This window comes from Phyllostomus discolor, chromosome 1 (genome assembly GCF_004126475.2).
Source record: "Phyllostomus discolor isolate MPI-MPIP mPhyDis1 chromosome 1, mPhyDis1.pri.v3, whole genome shotgun sequence".
Classification (NCBI taxonomy): domain Eukaryota; kingdom Metazoa; phylum Chordata; class Mammalia; order Chiroptera; family Phyllostomidae; genus Phyllostomus; species Phyllostomus discolor.
In genome coordinates this window covers 53,035,174-53,058,865 of record NC_040903.2, presented here as the reverse complement: position 1 = coordinate 53,058,865, position 23,692 = coordinate 53,035,174, and the positions used below count along the sequence as shown (strand labels likewise).

The 23,692-nt window shown below is 36.1% G+C and overlaps 1 protein-coding gene across 3 annotated transcripts in view; it reads right to left on the bottom strand.

The window, feature by feature from the left end:
- Positions 1 to 23,692, bottom strand: part of MPP7 (membrane palmitoylated protein 7) — a 246,052-nt gene that overhangs the window by 40,144 nt on the left and 182,216 nt on the right. For all 3 annotated transcript variants that reach the window (XM_028507783.2, XM_036022593.1, XM_028507784.2), the window contains one exon: positions 3,722 to 3,892. In XM_028507783.2, the coding sequence (XP_028363584.1) occupies positions 3,722 to 3,892 (171 nt within the window). The remainder of the gene's footprint in view (positions 1 to 3,721; positions 3,893 to 23,692) is intronic.

Sequence of the window (23,692 nt, the reverse complement as noted above, 5' to 3'; positions counted from 1 at the left end):
ATAAAAAAAATCTACAGGGAACCAACAGTAAAGGGAAGGAAGCTGGGATTCAAATCAATGATTTGGAACATTAGGAAGAAACAAACATTTCAACCAGAACAGAAAGAAGAAACAAGAAATCAAGGAAATGAGGTTAATAAAATAAAACTCTGGAAACAGCCCCAAACATGCCAACATCCAAATTATAGGGGTAGCAGAAGGAGAAGAGCAAGAGCACAAAATGGAAAACTTATCTGAAAAAATAATGAAAGAAAACTTCCCTAATTTGGCAAAGGAAATAAACATACAAATCCAGGAAGCACAGAAAATCCCAAACAAGTTGGACCCAAAGAGGACCACACCAAGACATATTATAATTAAAATGCCAAAGTTTAAAGATGAAGAGAGAATCTTAAAAGCAGCAAGAGAAAAGCAGAGAATTACCTACAAAGGAGTTCCCATAAGACTGTCAGCTGATTTCTCAAAAGAAACATGTAGGGAAGAAGGGACTGGCAAGTATTCTAAGTGATGAAAAGCAAGGACCTACAACCTAGATTACTCTATCTAGCAAAATTATCATTTAGAATGGGAGGGCAGATAAAGTGCTTCCCAGACAAAGTAAATCTAAAGGAGTTCATCATCACCAAGCTATTATTACATGAAATACTAAAGGGACTTATTTAAGAAAAAGAAGATCAAAATTATAAACATTAAAAAGGCAACAAATTTGCAATAATCAACAACTGAATCTAAAACCAGACAAACAAACTAAGCAAACAACCATTAACAGGAAGATAATCATAGGTATGGAGATCATTTAGAAGGTTATCGGCTGGGAAGGGGGAGGGGGAAAAGGTTTAGGGATTAAAAAGCATAAATGATAGGTACAAAATAGACAGAGGGAAGTTAAGAATAGTATAGGAAATGGAAAAGCCAAAGAACTTATATGTACAACCCATGGACATGAACTAAGGAGGTGAAATGTGGGGGCGGAGGGTGGGGAGAACAGGGCAGTGGGGAATAAAGGGAAGGAAAAAATGGGACAACTATATATCATAATCAATAAAACATAGTTTAAAAAAGATTTTGTATATACTTATTAAAGCAAATATGTTGATTAAAAATAAAATAAAAGCTATGAGAATTCTAAACATATTAACGTTTAATTTTGAGTTACTTTTCTCTCTGCTTTATGAGGGAGACCTTTTTGTTCTGCCCTTGTTTTATGGAAAATGATGAGTCTTATAAATGTCTATTCAAACCACCTCACAAAGCAGTCTTTACACAGCATATAAGATTCAGCATGAAGGAGGACAGAACAGCACTTACTGCTCAAGCTAGAAACATGAAATGTATAGAAAGGTTTATTATTAGTTTTCTCTGATGCCTTGTAACCAAAGATGAATATATACAAGATGAAAGTTTGCTTTTCTATTGGCTTCAGCTATAAAGTGTTTTATAGTTTTTTTAACACTAAAGCTTTCTCCCTACTCCCTCCCCTGAACACATGCTACTGGCCTTATTACTTTACTTTCTAAAAGTCAGGTTTCACCAAAGATAAAACTTACATAGAAAAATACACTAAATGCCTGACATTTGGTCTGAACATGTTTTTTGGAAAATACTTTTAAATGCAGAAAGAACTGTAACACAAACTGTCACTGAGATATTTTAGTGGCTGAAATGTGGCTTCGAAAATGAAGTACTTGTGATGAAGCTCAAAGCCTTCCCCTGTAATATTCTTGCCATGTTAACAACTTGGTCAATTTTATTTTTTTGAATGTTAAGTCCAAGAATAAAAATCATGCAATACAGTGGTAAGAATAACAGAGAAAAAAAACTATGTACCTTCTTAACAACATTTATCTAATAGTTTTAAGGCACACTTTATTCCCATTGGCTTTAAAAACACTGAGAGAAACACATTAGGCTTGAGGAGGGCCATGGTGCTTATCCTGCTCTTTCCACCATCCCAGATCTGTCGCAAAGGCCAAGGAACTCTTTCCCAAGTATATGATTTTTATGATAATGAAAATAAACAGTTAATTCAAAAACAATCCAGAATTCCCAAACTTCAAATCCACTGCTTGATTCCCTTTTGAGACAATAAACTGCTAAATAATGTAATTTAACTTATAAGTGTTGTGAATACTGAGGTTCAAAATCAGCAGGTGCAGATTCATATCACCTTGTATTTTTAGGTCATTCAAAATAGCTGCTTCTTATTAAAACCTAACTGAGGGGCCAGAAATAGGCGTAAGTATTTGCAAATAGTATTTCATTTAACCCTCAGACAAACCTAGAAAGCAGATGCTCTTTTGTCCTCATTTTTCAGTTGAAGACACAGAGGACAGGGAAAAGTCTGTAATGTCAGGTGTCACATGGCTACTGCATAGCAGGCCAGGTTGGCACACAGCCTGTCTTGCCCCAGAAGCCCGTTTCTTATGTCTCCCTCACCCCACCTTGCAGGATATAAAAGACAGGGACGCTCCAGAAAATAAACTTCCAATACTACAGATGGGCCACCCGGACAAGCTGAAAGGTTTTCTGAGTAGTGACCACACCAAAGGCAGCGAAAAACTGGAAACACTATTGAAGGACACTGTCCCTTTCACTCCACAAAAAGCCACAGCAACAGTAAGGGTAGAATTAAAACATTAAAAATTACATTATACCAGCAATTGCTTCAAGATAGGGAAATAAAGTATTGGGGGCTATAGAGTTTCAAATAGTCATTTTTCTTGTAAGCATTTTAGAATAAAAGCTGGCAATAATAATAAATAAGTTGATCATAACAGACAAACCAAATATTAAGTATCACTGAACAAATCCTGAAACAGCAAATTAAGACAAAAGGCTTAAAAACAATCATTTAAACACAGTAACAGGAGTACAAAACAAGAGTGATATGAAAAGTGTGATATAAAAATTAATTGCAGCCAGTTAATAACCAACAAAAGAAGGTAATGACAGCTGAACCCATTTCAACAGAGCGGCAAGGCTACCGAGGTGCACAGGCACCTCACTGCATCTGCATTGTAACCCACAGCAGTAGCTGAAGAGCAAAAGGCGCTCCCAAATGAACCTGGGCATCTGGCAGCTTGTGAGGGATTGGACACTGTGCTAACAGGAAAGTCTGAGAAGCCGTGGAGTAGAGGCTGGTGACCATGGGAAGGGGAGGGCGTGTCCTTGAGCACTGGCATGACACTGTCTGTGCCATCAAAAGCCTCCCAAGAGGCAGCCTCTGAAATCTGAAGACACAGCAGAGATGAAGGTCAAGCCCCGAGCCTTTCCTCGGTGGCTGGGAGGATCACCCTAGGTGGGTTGGGTTGCTCGACAGTTGAACAGACTAGAGAGGGAGAAAGATAAGGAAAATCAGCCTGGGATACTTTAGGAATGGTGGGTGGATTTTAAAGAGAGGGAAAGTAGAACAGTAATGGTGTGTATAACACCATGAGGGGCCATGCCTGGAGAGTGTGCAGTAAGACAAAGCAGAGCCAACAGGCCTGCTGACCTGGCCCAGGGAGGCCGGGTCAGGAGTGGGAATACCCAGCTTCAGGCCCTGAAGGGGTGTGCGATCTGTGTAAACTATGGATGGGATTTTTTAGCTCAAAAACTTTAAGCATACAGGGAAAGACTCATAAGAATCCAGAAAAGGGACTTCATATATACATGTATCTAAAGTGAAATTCTTACTATCTCACTTATTTCATCAGAATTACACACAAAAGCAAACACTTACCAACCAAGACAACAAGTCTGTACTTCTCATTCGTTTGTCGCCGATAGGGGGTCACCTCCTCGTATGTGGGTACATCAGCTGTGTCATATTGGTCACTCTTCTTGCACTCATACATGGATTTGTTTGTTTTCTTATCTTTTCTACTAAGACGAAAACTTCTTCTAAAACCAGCTGTAAATACAAAAAATAATTTTTAGTAATAAGAACTAAAAAAAAATACTCCCCCCAAAACAAAAATAAAAACTCCTCAAAGTTGCGCCAGATTTTATTCACCATAATATTGTTATAAGTGCACTTAGAGAACAAAAATAGATACTATACCATTTCATTAAAATAATTTATAAGAGAATCAACTAACATATAACTACATGTTATAATGATATAAATATTTTTTGTTGCAAATCATAGAGTTTTCTTCAAAAATCAGTGAGTAAAATTACTATGTTATAAAGCAAAATAAGGAAGTCAGAAATCAAGGATAATTTATCACAGACTGATTAATGAACACATTTCATAAGTTAAGAGTACTTTAAAAATATTTTAAATGTAAATGATGAATTCTTTTATTCATAAACACTGGAATATTTCATGTCATAATCTAAGCGTAGCCTAACAACATACCTGGGGCACAGACAGCATCTATTGTTAAACACAAAGAAAACTAAATTAGGGAAAGCATAGTGTCAAACAGGCTTATGTGTATCAGGCTGAGAGAACCAGCCTGTTCCTAAAAGCAAGTTATTTAGCTTACATGAGACTCCAGGGGGATGGAATAATTGACTGAGCTCAGGTCGCTTTGGAAATTCTGTATTTTTATGATTTGAAGCTTACTGAAATTTGGAAATAAGTTTCATGGTTTCAATTGTGTTCTCATCAACAGGTCATATGATCCTTTACTAAGATGACTTCTTAAGTATTTAAATAACTTTTCATGTCTGCTTAAAGCACCCCCTCTAGCTCACTGCCATCACTTAACACCGGGGCTTAACAAATCTCAGCAAGAGCTCCTTTTCTTAGTCAACTCCCACCTCATTCTGCTTGCTTTTCATGTTTTTGCACAGATCTGGCTTCATTTCTTTTGAGAGAATAGTGATATTTACCATGCACATCATTCAGGATTTCAGTAAGATGTACACTCAGTTCCTACCCTAACAAACCTTTATACTCACTCAAAATCCAGACTTTAAGGTAGAGAAAACAACCTGCTTATTAAAGCAGTAATGTACCCTATATCAACTCTGTACAAAACAAAATACATGTTTAAATATGTAAAAATATATTCTCTTTAAAAATGGATATTGGCTAAATTTAATACATAGAAAACTTTAAAGCTATTCTATAATACAATATAAAAATATAAAATCTAATCTGTGTGAAGTTAAGAGGGCAAAGAAAAAAGATAATCATTACCATTGTATTTAAGAAGTTAACAGGATTCAAAATAAAGGCAATATTAAAAACAATTATCAATGACTACGGAGTTTTATCACTCATTGACTCAGTTTTATAAAAATCAACCCACATATTAATAGAATAAAAAAGTTAATCTGATAATAAATTCCTATGAGCCACCAAGAGTCATTCTGGTTTTGAGGAAATACTCAGATTTGAGAGAAAACATTTACAAAGCACTTGAAACAAGGAAGATAATTGTTCTACAGCTCTCTTATCAAAGATAAAGAGGAAAAAGTGAAGAGGGTAAGTGATGAAACACTTAGGTATTTTATATGAGATGAGATGTGAGGGAAGTGAAAGGGGAAATGTGCCATCCTGGTCCTAGGGGGAAGAAAAGGTGTCCATGAATTCTCACATCCCATGTGCAGGCACAATTCAAACTTCTGTGTAAAGGGCCAGAGGACACATTGCACAGTATTTGTTTCTGTTTTCTAGGATATTGGGAAAGACTCATAAGAACCCAGACAAGGGGCTCCTTAGATGGATGATAGATAGATAGATAGATAGATAGATAGATAGATAGATAGATGATAGACAGACAGACAGACATAATCTCAGAGTCACTGCAACACCACCAGAAGAAGCAGATTCTTACTGCTTCTGATGCTTTAGCAGAGCGGTTCCCAGACAATGGTGTCTGCCTCATTTGCAGAAATTATTTATCCTACCCTGATCCCACCCTAAAATTCTGTCACCTGTGACTGCTGGCCAAGACTGGAATCCAGTATAATAAGATGGCTTCTGGTTTAGCACAAAAATGACACATTAGCTATTCGAACTTTTCCTATGATGGCATTTCATTGTGTTCTAATTTCAGGTTTCCACGGTGCTCATCTCCCGGAAGGCAATTACAGGATGAACAGGTAGAACTAGAAATGCCTTCACAATTATTCCTTGTACAGGGGGAGGGTTTTCCTCAAGACACTATGCACTTCTGGCACAAGAATAGTTCTAACTAGGACATAAATGCCTCATCCAAGGCAAATCAAGTGCGAAAGTGAAAACCTGAAAAATTTCTGATTCACAAATCACAGCTGAATCCTGAATTTTGGTGAAAGTGTTAACCCAATTGAGTCTTTGCAATTAACTGAAGTTTTTGCTCTTATCATAGACAATGAATGGACAGTGGAGGAAAGAAAGAAGTAATCAGATTTCTAACATGAGGGTCTACAGACGTCAAAGATGGGGACCGTGGTCCATGGGATGGTGTGGTGATGTCTGCTGGGTGTATACTAGGTGTTTGGTGAATGTTTACTAAGTTGAATTTACAAGGGCAACAACAAAATACCTACTATCATTCCTGTTTCATTTTCTTATGTAAATTTTAACAAAAAAAGGGGCACATTTAGTATTTTCACAAGAGAAAATTCTAAGAGGCAGACAAAAGGACAGAACACTGCATACACAAAGGCTTGTGTTGGAAGGAACTCTGGAGACCCTGAGGGCTGGCTCCATCCCAGCTCCCTGGTCAGCACATGTTACTGTCACTGTACTGACCCCACACACAGTGGCGGGGTCTGACCTCATGCACACCTACTTTTTAGGTGGTGACTCCCAAGTGGGTGAAATTCCCACAGGTTCTGAGCTTTGGTGTCTTGAAACAAAGGGAAAGGGCACTCAGATCTCCACACAGATTCTATCACAGCAGCAGCATCACTAGGTGTTAAAAGGCAAAAACAGGAGGTAAACAGGTCTGAGCTCTGCCTGCTGACTGACTTACCAGCTTTGTGACTTGCCAACTTTTAAAAAACGTCTTGGCTCAACTTCTCAACTTTAAAATAATAGTACCTACATCTCACGGGGCTGTTAAGAATGAAACAATTCCCGTAAGCCACTTGGCCCCATACTTGGCATGTGGTAAATGCTATACACGAGAGCTATAAATTAGTACTTGATTATGCCTCTAACTTATTTACAGTACCTTGAAGGCAGGAACATGTTATACCTCCCTGTGTTCCCACAACACACAGTCTAGCAAGAAAGGGAAAAATAAATTAAGGGGCTTATTAATAAGTTTTTAACTGGCTAATGTTATAAAAGATACAAAATATTAAAATTAAAGCCAGATTTAAATGTTAAATATTAAAAGTACCCTATTAAAATAGTGAGTCATTTTAAAGCAATACAACAGAAAGATTTAGCATGCATTAACTCTTCCTTTTTTTAGTTACTCTTTCTAGGGATGCGTGTTATTTCTGGTGCTATATTTTAAAGGCATCCTTCCAACTGTCTTACTTATCACAATCCCTTACCCCCCTGTTCCACATATGCCTATATATGCTCCATATTTACATAAATCAATACATATATACACATATACATGGGTACACACATATACCTATGTACATAAATACCCATATATAAACATACAGCCATCATTCTTTAAAAAAAAAATGAAAAGAAAAATCCCAAACCCAGAGCAAGCAATAAAACACCCAGAATAGAGGACATAACAAATCATATGAAATTCAGAGTATTCGCCTGGTAATTATTTCTCAAATAAAAACACACACAAAAAACACACAAAACCCCAAACAGTGTATTTTCCTAGAATCTATTTGGCATGCCCTTCAAGGCAGTACAGAGATTGTAACTTTCAAACGTCATAACAGGATGAGTGACATGACCACATACATACCTTGGTTAAATCTAAGCTTATAGAAAGTAAATTCTATGTCAGGAAAAGTGGTTAATATTTCTAGCCTTCACATCTTATGTGGTTCTCATCAAAAAGGAGATTTAAAAAAGTGTATTTAAACTGAAACTAAACAGAGGGTTCTTTCAGATAAATGTTTATAAATGACCTAGAACCTGTTTAATTCCAGTTCATTTCTAGTGCCAAAGTTTTAGCAAGAACTGGCTTTTTAAAAAGAAGGATGGTAAAAGGAACAGTAACAAGGAATTTGGAGTAAGGGAATGGTTTTACACAAAATATATTTTTCCTTATATTTCACATTTTTGTAATTTATAATTGGCTCAGAATTTTTATGGACAGGCTTTTTCCAAGGCACTTACCCACAGCTGCTAGAGATTTGTGTGCTTTAAAGAAACAGCAATTCAACATTATTACAATGGGAAGGTGACTTCAGAGTAAGCCTGCAGTTGCAGGTCAGCTCCTAACCACCAGGAGACACTTCCTATCTCGTATTTTCCAGCAGGAGTCATTTACGGTATGTGAACATATCATTTCACCGCAACCTTTTGAAGTTAAACTTATTTTTTACTATAAAATGTGACATTTACGTTATTATCTGCTCCTTATTTCAATAAGACTGCAATAGACATCTGTGCACATTCCCTTTCATCCATGTCACTGAGGATTTCATTAGGACAAATTGCAAAGCCAGATAGATCTCATCCAAATGCTTCTCAGATCGGTTAATAACAGTGTACATTTCCACCAGCAGTAAATATCATTGTCCCTATTACCATTCTCTCATAAAAGGACTTCCAATTAAAGCCTTTAATGATTGGACAAGTGAAAAATTGTATAGCATCTCATATGAACTGTTGGTATAATTAGACTTTTTTTCATATTACTTGAATTCTTATTTCTTCTATAAATTGTTTAATATATTTTGATCACTTTCAATTAGGGTCTTCATAAATAATGCATATACAAACATGTATCTTTTCAGGTCGTGGTCCTTAGACCTATTTGTTGCAAAGAACTTATAAGATTTTCAATTTTTCTTTGTGATAAAATTCTAAATGTTTACCTATTTGAATCTGTGAATTTCATTTGGGATTATTTTTTTATTAATGTTCAAATACAGTCTCCATTTTCCCACCACCACTTTCCGCTGCCCCACCTATCACCCTCCATCCTTACCCAGCTTTGGCTTTGTGCATGGGTCCTTTATACATGTTCATTGACGACCCTTTCCCTTCTTTCCCCCATTATTTCCCTCCCCTCTTCCTCTGGTTACCATCAGTTTGTTCTTCATTTCAACGTTTCTGGTTCTATTTTGCTTGCCTTTTGTTTTGTTCATTAGATTCCATTTATAGGTGAGATCATAGGGTATTTCTCTTTCACTTCCTGACTTATTTCACTTAGCACAATGTTCTCCAGTTCCACCCATGCTGTCACGAAGGGTAGGAGCTCCTTCTTTCTTTCTGCTGCATAGTATTCCATTGTGTAATGCATCACTAAATGATCCACTCATTTAGTGATGGGCACTTAGGTTGCTTCCAGCACTTGGTTATTGTAAATTACGCTGCTATAAACATTGGGGTGCATAGGTTCTTTTGTTTTGGTGTTTTAGGATTCTTAAGGTATAATCCCAGCAGTGGAATTACCGGGTCAAAAGGCAGCAGTTCCATTTTTAGTTTCCTGAGGAAATTCCATACTGTTTTCCCCAGTGGCTGCACCAGTCTGCATTCCCACCAACAGTGCAGTAGGGTTCCCAACACAAATTGTTTGTTGATTTGTTTATGATGGCTATTCTGACCGGTGTGAAGTACTATCTCATTGTGGTTTTAATTTGCATCTCTCTGATGGCTAGTGATGCTGAGTATCCTCTCATATGTCTCTGGGCCCTCTATATGTCCCTCTTTGGGGAAGTGTCTGTTCAGGTCCTTTGCCCATTTTTTAATTGGATTGTCTTCCTGATGTGGAGTGGTGTGAGTTCTTTATATATTTTTGACCTCATTGTTTATGATTTCTTCCACTATTTTTACGCCTTTTCCATTCTTAAGTCCAATACATATTCACCTGTATTTTCTAAAGTTTAAAAATACAGGTTAGCTTTACATTTGATTTTTTTTATTCTATCTGGAACTACTCAGCTATAATCATGAGATCAAGCTTGTGAGGTGAGGCTGCAATTTTATATTTTTCTAAAAAATTAACCAATGGGCACAGACACACTTACCAAACAATCCTTTTACTACTTCATGTTGATACATACTTTGAACTGAAGTATCAGATGACTTATTTATCATGTGACCAAAAGGGTCCAAGTTTAGATAATTCTCTTATTAATGATATCAATATCAAATCACTAGAAGTAGTAGTGGTGACAGCTGATACTTACAGAAAACTTACTAGATGACAGACACCACTTGAAGCCCTTTATGTGGATTAGTTCATTTAATTCCCACAGCAACCCAGTGAGGTAGGTGTAAAATCCCATGGGGTTAAGCAGCTCTTCTTTTACTGTTGACAAAGAAAATGAGCCCTGGATGGTGTAGCTCAGGGGACTGAGTGCAGGCCTGAAAACCAAAGGGTCGCTAGGGCACATGCCTGGGTTGCAGGCCAGGTTCCCAGTAGGCAACCACACACTGATGTCTCTCTCCCTCTCTTTCTCCTTTCCTTCCCTACTCTCTAAAAATAAATAAATAAAACCTTAAAAAAAGAGAGCGTTCTTTGTATAAAAATTTTTTTTTAATTTAGAAAAAAGAAGATGATGGCCAAGGCTTGGTACAAATATTAAACGATAAAATCAAGAAGAAAATTTTAAATATTATTCTACAGACATAGATATATAATAGAAGAAAATGATGAGCCTCTTGCTACTTTCTGAAATAATTTAATAGGAAAAATTATCAAAGAGGAGCAGCAGTTTAAGGAATTAATGTTATATAATTTTATAATTTGAAAAAAAATCCTACCAAACATTGTTCATAATACACGAACAACCAAACAAACGAACTCCTGTATTGGCAGGGCATTTGTGTGGTTATAGCAACAGATGACACAAAATACATTCTGACCATGTCTCAGAAGCAGGTTCTTAGTCTTTTATATTTTGAAATGACTATGGTAATAGAACTAATTTTGATATTCATGATAGTTAGAAATAATAAATTAAAATATGTAAAAAGCAGTGAAAGTAAAAATAGAAAAGAGTTTTTTTAAAAAATGAGACTATAGTATAAGAACTAAAGATCAAGGGTTAAGGAAGAAAGAGAACCAGCAGTCTCACCTAAAAATTGTAGATATAAGAAGATAAGTTTTGAAAACATATAACCAAACTAATAAAATAGATGTGAAATATTTTTTTAGAAATAACAAATCATTATCATATACTTTGGCTCCCATAAATAACCTCAGTGTAAATTTATAATATATTTATAATTTTAATGATCTTACTTTTCAAAAAAAATTTTGACATTTAGGATGGCATTTTATTAAAAATACATGATCATTTAATGAACAGTCTTGTCCATTAATACAAGAGGCCCTCTGACAGAGTCAAGGCAACTCAGCACTGACATGAACAGCCTCAAACACACACATGAACTAGAAAGAAGTGATACCAGATATCTGTTAACGCAAAGAAAATAAATACTATTATGTTACCACCTCCAGTTTTCAAATGAGACAGTTTAAATCTTTGGTTGCATTTCTTTTATGTAGCCAAACAGATGTAATAACATCACATATTATACATTCTCAAAGTTTTTAATAATAATATATTAATATTTTTAAATTTTATAGATGCTTTAGAATGAGAAAAGTCTCTGTGAAATCTATTTTAATCGTAACAGAAATAATATTGGTCACAGGCACTTCAAAAATTAGATTTATATAAAGATCCACTGTAAACTTCCTAATTTACAAAAAAATGCATTTATTTGATGCAAACATAATCAAGAAAAATGCTTACTTACTTAAAAGTAGATAAAAATAAACACTGTAATTCTTTTTTCCTTGCCTCAATATATTAAAATGTGAATCTTTAATTTGAACTACTAGAAATACTGTATGAAAAATTTTTTTCATCTCTAAACACTCAATTAAATTGACCTAGCATATATTTATTATACCTTAATTACAAGGAAGAGAAAACTTTAATAAATGACCTTTTAAAGAAGATTTAAAAAAAAAACATGAAGACAATGAAAACTAAGCAGCTGAAAACTGTTATATAATGACTGGCTCCTGACAACAAAACATTGAAAATGTCCATTAAAATCAACATTTTAATATAAAGCCAATGTTATAATGACATACATAAATCATAACAGACAAAACTATGTAGTAACATGATTCTGGGACAAAATTATTGTTAGAATGGTGCTCCTATAGTATGTCAATAATAAAATATTCCAAAAGATAATGGAGTACAATTAAGAATATCTTAAAGTGACAAGTAAAAATCTTGTTGCTTTAAAGTTTAAAATAAACTAAAATGTCAATGCAAAACTACAAAAGTTACTGAGATTGGAAGAAGCTGGGTAAATTGGCTATATTCATCTTATAAAAAACCATGTCGAGAGGGAAAAAAAAATCACCTGAGAAACATAACATTCTCATGGATTACATTTACCAACCACACAGAATTTTGTATATGAATGGGGAAAAGACTTTGGAAAAAAATAACAGAAAATTCATCTCTGGAATGTTATAGGTTCAAAGTTCCTCTCGACAAAACTTAAATGTTCGAATGCCATAAATACCCCTTGAATCTTTGAACTCATCTCAAGCTAAAAACTGAAATTCAAAAGCACCTAGTGAAATCATGGAAGCTAATATAAGATATCAACTTTCAATTTCCAAGGAAAAAAATTGCTCAGGTCTTAAAAAGTTTTCCTGATACCACTGACAATTTATTTTTAAAGCACAGCACAGCATTAATATAAAAAAAGAGAAACCATATAAGAATTTAATTTTCTGCCAGCTAGCTATAAAGAATCAGCTCTTAATTATACTCTTTCAAAATTATGAAAAAATATAGTATGCACACATAAACTTGAATATAAAAACATAGTTCTGAAAAGAGGGGAAAATTGGATTTGAAATTTTAATATATTTTTTTAAGTTATGTCTATGCAACCTAAAATTCTCCAAGTAGGAATGGTTTCTTTCTGTCAGAAAAAATATTTCCAAGTAGAAATCCAGACATGTTGATATTATGCAGAGTTCTTTCTTGTTCAAGAAAGAACCTGCACCACTTTTGAAAGAATACTTCTAAAAGTTCTCTTTATATAAATTTTATTTTTTGGAAACATATTTAAGGCAGTATATTTAGACATAGCTTTATTTACCTACATTACAGTCCTTAATGAAATGGCTGAATATGGTTGGAAATGGCAATTTTTACAAGATTTTAAAAACAGGCATTGTAATTTATTGCAGATGAGTGATGCTCACACATAGGAGAATTAAGAAACAGGATTAGGAAAAAACCTGTATCAGTAGAGATGGGTATACAACAACACTTAAAAGAAATACCAGCAAGTGGACAGTTGTGTTCTTTATTGAACTTTATGGTAAACACTTCAGTTAAATAGAAAGAACAGTCTTAACTTACATAAGTCCCCAAACTGATCTGGTCGTAAAAGAATGCATGAGGCACTCCAGCAAGGGCAGCAGTGCAGAAAACCTGATGATTTTTCAGGGAACAACTTGCAAGAAATTATGTTTGAAGACAGATGAATGATAAGCAGTGCTTTGTGAATTGATTAGAACAAGATTTCCGTAATGAATTAACCAGAGGAAAAACAGTCTGTAATTCTTACCAATGTTAAAAAAAAAATCTTCATATGAGCTATTTTGTACTACATAGAAAAAAAGGATAGAGAACCTTTAAAGCAGACCCTTGTACCATTGGAGACAAGCACCTTTGGACTCTAACAGACAGACACACACACACACCCAAAATATGCCAACTTCCACACTATCCACCAAAAATTAGATGAAAATAAAATATATAATGAAATAAGTTTAAAAATATATAACATGTATAAATGGCTTGACAATCTTTATATTTAGGTGACACTTAACTTACAGAATTCAACCTCAAAAGGAGCAATTTTCTATAATTCATATTTACAGCACACTATCGATTTACCTTCATGGTGTTATTATAAAATTTTATGCACACACTACACAACTTGTATGGCAAAGTGAGCTGTTTTTCTTCTTCCACTAACAACAGCCGAGCATCTTTTATTGAAAACTATGCTGACCTCTAAGAAATGTGGTATGTCATATACTAGTAAGAATCATTCCATACTGTGTATGTTCATATCAGTGATGGCTTAGCAAATATGGTTTTAAGATATATTAGACAAATAGACACTTAATTCTTGCAGTATTATGTTACTCCTGTCAAGAGTCCACGCAGATCATTTTGACATGGAATATATTTTTTTAAGTATAACTGGTCATTAATCAAATTAAGGGCTACTTATATTTGCTGTTTTGTGCTTAATTTTCATAAACTTCAAAGAAAGTGAAAATTATCAATGTATTCACTAAGCTATAGGCTTAATTTAGATCAATACTGGTTACAGGTCTACACGGAGATGGTGGGCGGCCCCATTTTTGGTTCAAGTGTGTTCTGTCTGCAAGGTAGATAACTTCTGTTTCTCCTCTCCTGTGGACTCAGGAGACACAGGGTGTGAAGGTGGATAAGGGGCAAGGCTAAGATTCTAAAATAAACCAGGGTCTCAGAATTTCTTCTAAAGGGAGAAGAAATTCTGGGCTTCTGGGCTTTCATGGGAAAGCTCTCATGAGAAGCCCAAATGTCTAGAAACTCCCTTGAAGGTTTCCTAGAGCTTGGGTAGAACTGGATAAAAGTGCCCTGTGCCGAGGACGGACACAGACTCATCCTGTGGATGTGGATGTTCTTTACAAGCAGGGGCACTGCCACGGATCTGGGAAAGTCGCGGTATCTGCTGAGATTCGAGGTATGTTAGGACATCAGTCATTTGTATATGCAGTAACTAATATGGTACAAATCCATTCCATTTTTTTCACTCGTTTAAATTATTTCTTTTAGTGAGAGAACTATCTGATGTAGAAGACATATCAAATCTCCAAAGGGCAAATTTTCCCTCAATGTAATATTACCACAGATATATTTAAAAGAGAGTAGGAGAATGGAAGGTGTGATGGTTAATTTTATGTGTCAGCTTGGCTGGGCCACACTGCTCTGACATTTGGTCAACATCTACATTAAATGTTTTCTGTAAAGGTGTTCATTGGATGAAATTAACATGCAGATTAGTGGAATGTGAATAAAGCAGATTACCCTCCATAATGTGGGTGGGCCTCCTCTAACCAGCTGAAAAAAGATGAACCGTCCCTGAACAAGAAGGAATTCTACTGGCAGATGGCCTTTGAACTTGAACAACTCTTCTGTGGGTCTACAGCCTCCAGAGGCTGCCGATTCTGACTTACTCCACAATCATGTGAGCCAACTGTTTAATCTCCCTCTCTCCATATACAAGGTCTGTTCGGACAACATCCAGCTATTGTTAATAAAATTATTAATATGGTGAGAGTGGTTTGCATGACATCTATGTAACCTGACAGCCAAGGAGAGTGGACTGGAGTGTGTACATGTGAACAATGACAACTTCACTGTACTGGTCAGTGGCAGCATTGATGCAGTTGAGTGAGCATGTGTACTGTGTGGCCATCACATTCAAATGACAAGCAAGTAGAGAAACAAATCTGCATCAAATTTTGCGTTAAGCTTGAACATTCCTCCACAGAAACTATTCAGAGGATTCAGAAGGCTTTCAGGGATGATGCAACAGATGCAGAGCAAATAAAAGTTTGGCACAAATGCTACAAAGATGGTTGAGAATCTGTTGAAAGTGACCCATGCTCTGGAATGCCTGCAACAAGCAGAACACCTGAGAATGTTGAACATATATGGGCTGCAATCAACAAACACCCGTGACTGACAGTGAGCGAACTGGAAGCTGATCTGGGGATTCTAAAAACTACTGTGTCTGAGATTTTGACGCAGGATCTTGGCATGAAACGTCTTGTGGCAAAATTCATTCCATGGCTTCTGCTACCAGAGCAGAAGGAACATTGTGCTGCACTTGCTAATGGCTTGATTCAAACTGCTACCAATGAACCTCAAGAAAGTCATAACTGGATATGAACCATGGGGTCTATGGCTATGATCTGGAAATGAAGGCCCAGTCGTCCCAGTGGAAGTCACTTGGTTTCTCCATGACTGAAGAAGATGCAGCAAAGTTACACATGCTTTTTGATTGGGAAGGTGTTGTCCATCCTGAGTACACCCCTCCAGGCCAAACAATTAATGAGTACTGCCTCAGAGTTCTTCATTGGTCAAGAGATGTAATATGACAAAAACTGCCACAGCCACGGGCAACTGGTGACTGACAGCTTCATCACGACAACGCACCCACTCATGCATCACGTCTTGTGCAGTTTTTTGATGAAACATCAAATCACCCAGGTGACTCAGCCCTCCTACAGCCCAGATTTGATGCTCTACAACTTCTGGCTTTTCCCAAAACTAAAATCACCTTTGAAAGGTAAGAGTTTCCTAACCATCGATGAGATTCAGGAAAATACAACAGGGCAACTGATGTCAATTTCAACAAAGGATTTTGCAGAGTGTTTTGCACAGTGGGAGAGTCACTAGGAGAACAGTGTGAGGTTCCAAGGTGGCTACTTTGAAGGGGGCTGAGGTGTCATGTCCTATGTACAATGTTTCTTGTATCTTCTTCAATAGATGTTTCTATTTTTCCTATCACATGGCTGGATAATTTCTGGACAGACCTCTAAAGTATATTGCATTATGAGCAAGTGTGATTTATCCTAAGAATGCAAGGTTGGGTCAACATACAAAAATCAAATAATGTTATACACTATATTAACAGAATGAAGAATAAAATCCATATGATCATTATCAATTGATACAGAAGAAGGATTGTCTAGATAAAAGATGGTATTACCTTCAAGTAGATAGTTTTCCTATTTCCTCTCCAATCTAGAGGGCTTTTACTTCTTTCCCTTGCATAATTGTTCTGGGTAGCACTTCTCATACCATACTAAATTAAGTGGAAAAATGCACATCTTTGTCTAGTTTTTGATCTTAGGGAAAACATTCAGTCCTTCACCAGTAAGAATGCTGTTAGCTGCAGGGTTTTAGTAGATGGACTTTATCGGGTTGAAGAAATTCCCTTCTATTTGTACACTACAAAGTTTTTGTCACAAAATGATTCTTTGCCAAGTGCTTTTCAACCCAATCAAGCTGCCAACACTGTTCATCAAGGCTGCTGATAATTCCACATTGCTAAATCAAGGTCAGTTCTCTTTATCTTCTCTGACCTCCAGTAGCCTTTGTCACAGTTGATTACTCCTGCCTTTACTTGCACTTGGCTCTTAGAATATCACACTCCTGGTTTTCCTTCTAGTTCACTTTGAGTTCGGTTCTTGCCTATATCTATACTAAGACCCTGGTTATCTCATCCAGTTTCATGGCTTTCAATTTGATCTGACTTTGACAACTTCCAAATCAATAGCCTGAACTTAAAGCTGCTTATCGAGCTGCCCATTTGACATCTCTATTTGGGGAGTTTAAATTCAATGTATTCCAAATGGAATATATTGCTCCCAATACTTCCCTCCATAGTCTTTCCCATCTCAGTAAATGGTAACTCCATCCTTGAACTTACTGAGTCTGAAAACCATATACTCATTCTTTTTTTTCTGATTTTATTATTTATTACTGTAACAGGCTATTATGTAGGTACAAGTTTTTCCCCATTTAAAAATCATTATTGTAATTAAACAATATTAAAACATAAACTTTTCTTTTTGTAGTTTTACAGCTATCTTTTTAAATTTTATTTTAACATTGATCAAGTACAGTTTTCTCCCTTTTACTCCCATTCCAGCCACCTACCCAACCCTCCCACTTCCCTCCCATTACCACCCTCCCCCTAGCTTTTGTCCATGTGTCCTTTAAATTTGTTCCTGTAAACCCTTCCCATTCTCCTCTGAAATTCCCTCTTCTCTCCCCTCTGGTCACTGTCAGTCTGTCCCCTATTTCAGTGTCTTTGGTTATATTTTGCTTGTTTCTTTGTTTTGTTGTTTAGGTTCCTGTTAAAGGTGAGATCATATGGTATTTGTCTTTCATTGCCTGGCTTATTTCACTTAACATAATGCTTTCCAGTTCCATCCATGGTGTCGCAAAGGGTAGGAGCTCCTTCTTTCTTTCTGCTGCATAGAATTCCACTGTGTAAATGTACCATAGTTTTTTGATCCATTCATTTACTGATGGGCATCTAGGTTGCTTCCAGCACCTAGCTATTATAAATTGTGCTGCTATGAACATCGGGGTGCAAAGGTTCTTTTGTATTGGTGTTTTAGGGTTCTTAGGATATAGTCCCAGCAGTGGAATTGCAGGGTCAAAAGGCAGACACACTTTTAGTTTTCTGAGGAAGTTCCATACTGCTTTCCATAGTGGTTGTACCAGTCTGCATTCCCACCAACAGTGCACTAGGGTCCCCTTTTCTCCACAACCTCTCCAGCACTTGTTTGTTGCTTTGTCTATGATGGCCATTCTGACTGGTGTGAAGTGGTATCTCATTGTGGTTTTAATTTGCATCTCTCTGATAGCTAGCAATATTGAACATTGTTTCATGTGTCATATACTCATTCTTTATAGTCCAATATGTCTGAAAATCCTGTCAATTACCTCCACTGATAATATCTTGGATTACCACATGGCTCCATCACCTGCCCTAGCTCCCTTACAGTCCATTATCAACTCATCAGCCAGAGCGATCCCTAAATATGCATCTCACGTCATCACTCTGTTCAGAACCCTTCCATGACTCTCCATCTCACACAGGAGAAGAGCCAAAGAATCCCCCTCCCTCCCTTCTGCAGCCAACCTACCTCGCCAACTGATCAATTCCTCCCTTGTTCACTCTGCCCTGGCTACACTGGTCTCCTCACTGATCCCCAGATTTATCAGAGTCCTGTGCACATGTCGTCCCAGTCCTTGGAGCACTCGTTTCCCAAGGACTTTCTTCAGGGTTTTGATAAAACATGACCATCTGAGGAAACCCTTCCTTAACCCTGTACTGAAACTTGAAACCTCATTCTTGCAGTTCCCCCATCATTCCATTTCTGCTTTACTTTTCTTCATAGACTTATTACCATATAACATATGACACATGAAATAAAATAAATTATTGTCTGTCTCCATCCTTACCCCCTATATGGAAGCTGTATGAAAGGGTGTTTTTTTGATCCCTCTTAAAACTGCAGTGCCTCCAACAGTCTAGAACATACAAGGCACTAAATACATATTAGAAAAAAAATCTAGACGTAGCATTGTAAATAACTTCTATTGTTTAAACCAGAAAAAAACTGCTAACCAGGGTTAAAGTGGTTTTCTCTTGAGGGAGCACATGGGACTAGGGAGGAATAAGGACAGAGATTCCTGTTTGGGTTTCAGAACTTGCAATTAATACTATTTGACTTGTTAAACAATGTATTAAATAAAGCCATATGAAATGGCTGACATTCTATTGTTTTTTTGACCTAGAAATTAGCAATTGCATGTACTTCAAACTAACGCATATTTTACTTTAATAAAAATATAAATTTAAAAAATATTTTCAAAAATTTTGGAGTGGGGAGTACAAAAGAAAATTTAGGAGACAGGAAGGAAACAATTCACAATTTTTTACTTTAAAAATAAACATATCTCTAGGCTGGGAAAGTTGCATAGAGAAAGGTAAACTCAACCAAAAGACTAGAAGAAAATGCATTCAACAGGGAGAGTTAATAATTCATCAAATTACAGGAGACTGATAAAGGATCTGACAGAAAAAATAGACAAAGAAATTATTATTCAACCAAAAAACTAATAAAAATTCACAATATTGCACCAAGTCACAGAATATTTTAAGGTTTACCAAATAATTCTTTACCATAAAAGAGCTCTGCTATTTATAATATCATGTTTATGAGACATCTTAAAAATGCACAAAATATGTAAGTATTTTGAGGATTTGGCTTTTGGGGGAAAACAGAATACCACAAAGCAGTCACTTTTCTCAACATAATAATAACAAAATAATAATGTAACATAATGGTATAAAATAGCACAGTATCTTCCTCTTTCCCAGGGAAATATGTTACAAGACCCCAGTAGATGCTTGAAATCTCAGATAGTACCAAACCATAAGTATATACTGTGTTTTTCTTACACATACATACCCTATACTAAAGTTCAACTTATAAATTAGGCACAGTATGGGGAACATCAGAAGAATGGCAGTGTGAGAAGTCCCCTTGGTCTCTCCCCTTGAAGTTGTAACAACTTGAACAGCTATAATTCAACAAAGTATTCACTGCACAGCACACAAACATGGCTGAGATCTGCACATTGAAACATCTGAAGGTCCATGCTGGGACTAATCCCAGGGATGGGTGGAGATACAGAGGTGAGGCCACTGAGGTCTTCCAGGAGCCATTACTGGAAGAACAAAGCCACAAAATTACACCAGCCTCCCTCAGTTCACCCCGCCACCATTCATTACAGTGGTACTGCTGGCAGCCTCTGGTTGCAGGTAACAGGGCTGGAATTTCATGGACATGGAACCCCAATGCCCATCATATTCTCCCACCAGGTTGGTGTTCTGGGACTGAGGAGGCCTGGTCACAGAGGGGACAGCTACCTCCCCAGGGAATACAGGACACCTTCCACTACACACAGAAAACTGAAGCTAGAGAGGTATAAGAGAAAGTATAAAATTTGTGCTTCTGCACCAACTACTAGAACACAAAAGAAGGATTTCTTATTGATTTACTAGAGAAGCCTAGACAGAGAAGGAATCCATCAAATGCCATGAATAACCAAGGTAACGAGGCAGCTCAGAAAGAGAATGAAAAATATCCAGAAAATAAAGATATGGAAACGTGATTCAAATGACAGAGAACTCAAGATTGCATTTCTGAAAAAACTCAATGAAGTAGAAGAAAACAAAGGTAGGCAGTTTAATGAACTCAGAAATATGAGGTCTGTCTGGAAAAAGTCCAGTCATTATTAACATAACAAGAATGGTTTGTACAACATACAGAACGTTAATGCAACCTTGGCTGGATGACTCCATTGGTTGGAGCATCGTCCCATACACCAAAGGGTTGTAAGGGTTAGGGGTTTGATCCCTGGTCAGGGTACACACCAAGGTTATGGGTTCCATCCCTAGTCAGGGTAGGTACAGGAGGCAACTGATCAATGTTTCCCCCTCATATCAATGTTTCTCTTTCTCACTCTCAAAAAAAAAATCAATAAACATATTCTTGGGTGAGGATTTTAAAAATGTTAATGCAATAAAGAGCTGGTTCTTTGAAAAGATTAGTAAAACTGACAAACCTCTTGTAAGACTTACTGAGGAAAAAAGAGAAAATACTAAAAAAAAATCAGAAACGAAAGGAGTTACCACAGACACCACAAAAATACAAAGAATCATACAAGAATGCTATGAAAGAACATATGCCACCAAATTCAATAATCTAGAGGAAAGGATAAGTTCCTAGAAACATATAACTTTCGTAGACTGAATCACAAAGAAGTGGAAAATCTGAATAGATCGATAAAATGTGAAAAAATAGAAACAACCTCAAAAATCTCCCCAAAAGTAAAATTTCAGGACCAGATGGCTTCATTAGTGAATTCTACCCAAGATTCCAAAAAGATTTGATACCTATCCTTCTCAAACTCTTCCAAAAAATTAATAAGAAGCAATATGTCCTAACACACGTGATGAGGCCAACATAATCCTGATACCAAAACTTGGCAAGGATAACACACAAAAAAGAAAACTACAGACCAATATTTTTGATGAGTAGAGATGCAAAAACCCTAAACAAGATACTAGCAAATTGAATGCAACAAAACATTAAAGAAATAATACATCACAATCAAGTGGGGTTCATTCTAGGGGCACAAGGATGGTTCAACATATGCAGATTAATCAATGTGATCTACCATGTTAATAAAATGAAAGATAAAATCATATGATTATATCAGTATAAGCAGAAAAAGCCTTTGACAAGATACAACATCCATTTATGAATAAGACACTTAATAAAATGGGTATTGAAAAAAAGTACCTCAACATAATGAGGACATATATGACAGAGCCTCATGGTGAGAAACTAAATGTTTTTCAGTTCCTAAGATCAGGAAACAGACAAGAAAGTCCATTTTTACCACTTTTATTCACCATAGTACTGGAAGTCCTATGTAGTACAATTAGATAAAAGAAAGAAATAAAATTGGAAATGAATAAGTAAAATTGTCACTTTTTACATATAACATAGTTCTTTGTATAGAGAACCCTAACGACTCCACCAAAAAATTATTAGAAATAATAAACAAATACAGTAAAGGTGTAGGATACAAAATCAATGTACAAAAATCCACTACATTCTTAAATACTAGCAATGAAATTTCAAAAAAAGAAGTGGAAAAAAACAATCCTTTTTTTAATTGCCACAAAAAGAGACTGAAAATGATACCAAAAAATGGGAAGACATTCCATGATCATGGACTGAAGACTCAACATAGTTAAAATGGTCATATTACTGACAGCAATATACAGATTTAATGCAATCTCCATCAAAAACCCAATGGCATTTTTTAAAAGAAATAGAACAAAAAATCATCAACTTTGTATGGAACCACAAGACTCCAAAGAGCCAAAGCAAGCCTGAGAAAAAAGAACAAATCTGCAATTATCACACTCCTTAACTTCAAATTATACTACAGAGCAAAGATAACTGAAGCAGCATGGTATTAACAGAAAAACGGACACACAGACCAAATGCAACAGAACTGACAGCCCAGAAATAAACCCACATGTATGTGAATAATTTTTGACAAAGAAACCAAAAACATACACTAGAGAAAAGAAAGCCTCTTCAACAAATGGTGCTGGGAAAATTGGGAAGCCATATGCAAAAGAATGAAACCACAATAGATTACTGTTGGTCCCCATATACAAAAATTAACTCAAAATGGATCAAAGTCCCAAATATAAGGCCTGAAACAATAAATTACACAGAAGAAAACATAGGTACTAAACTTATGGACTGTAGTCTTAGACAAGATTTTATAAATTCGACCCCAAAGGCAAGGGAAGTAAAAACAAAAATAAATCAATGGCACTATATCAAACCAAAAAAGTTCTGCACAGCAAAATAAACCACAAAGTGAAAAGGCAATCAACCAAATGAAAGAAGCTATTTACAAACAATAGTTCTGATGAATGGTTAATATCCAAAATATATAAAGAATTCATAAAACTCAACAACAAAAACAAAAAATCCAATTAAAAAATGGGCAGAGGACCTCAACAGACACTTCACCCAAGAAGCCAACAGATATATACAAAGATGCTCAACTTCACTGGCTATTAGGGAAATGCAAATGAAAACTACAATGAGATACCACTTCACACCTGTTATGATGGCTATTGTTAACAAGTAATAACAAGTGTTGGAGACGTTGTGGAGAAAAAGGGACCCTTATTTATTGCTGGTGGGAAAGTAAACTGGTACAGCCACCATAGAAAACACTGTGAAGTTTCTCAAAAAAATTAAAAATAGAGTTACCATATGACCCAGCAAACCCTCTTCTGGGTATCTACCAAAAAACATTTGAAAATATTTATTTGCAAAGATATGTGCACCCTTATGTTCATTACATATGTACTCTTGGGTTCATTATTCATGGCAGCCAAGACATGAAAACAACTGAAGTATAACTCAAT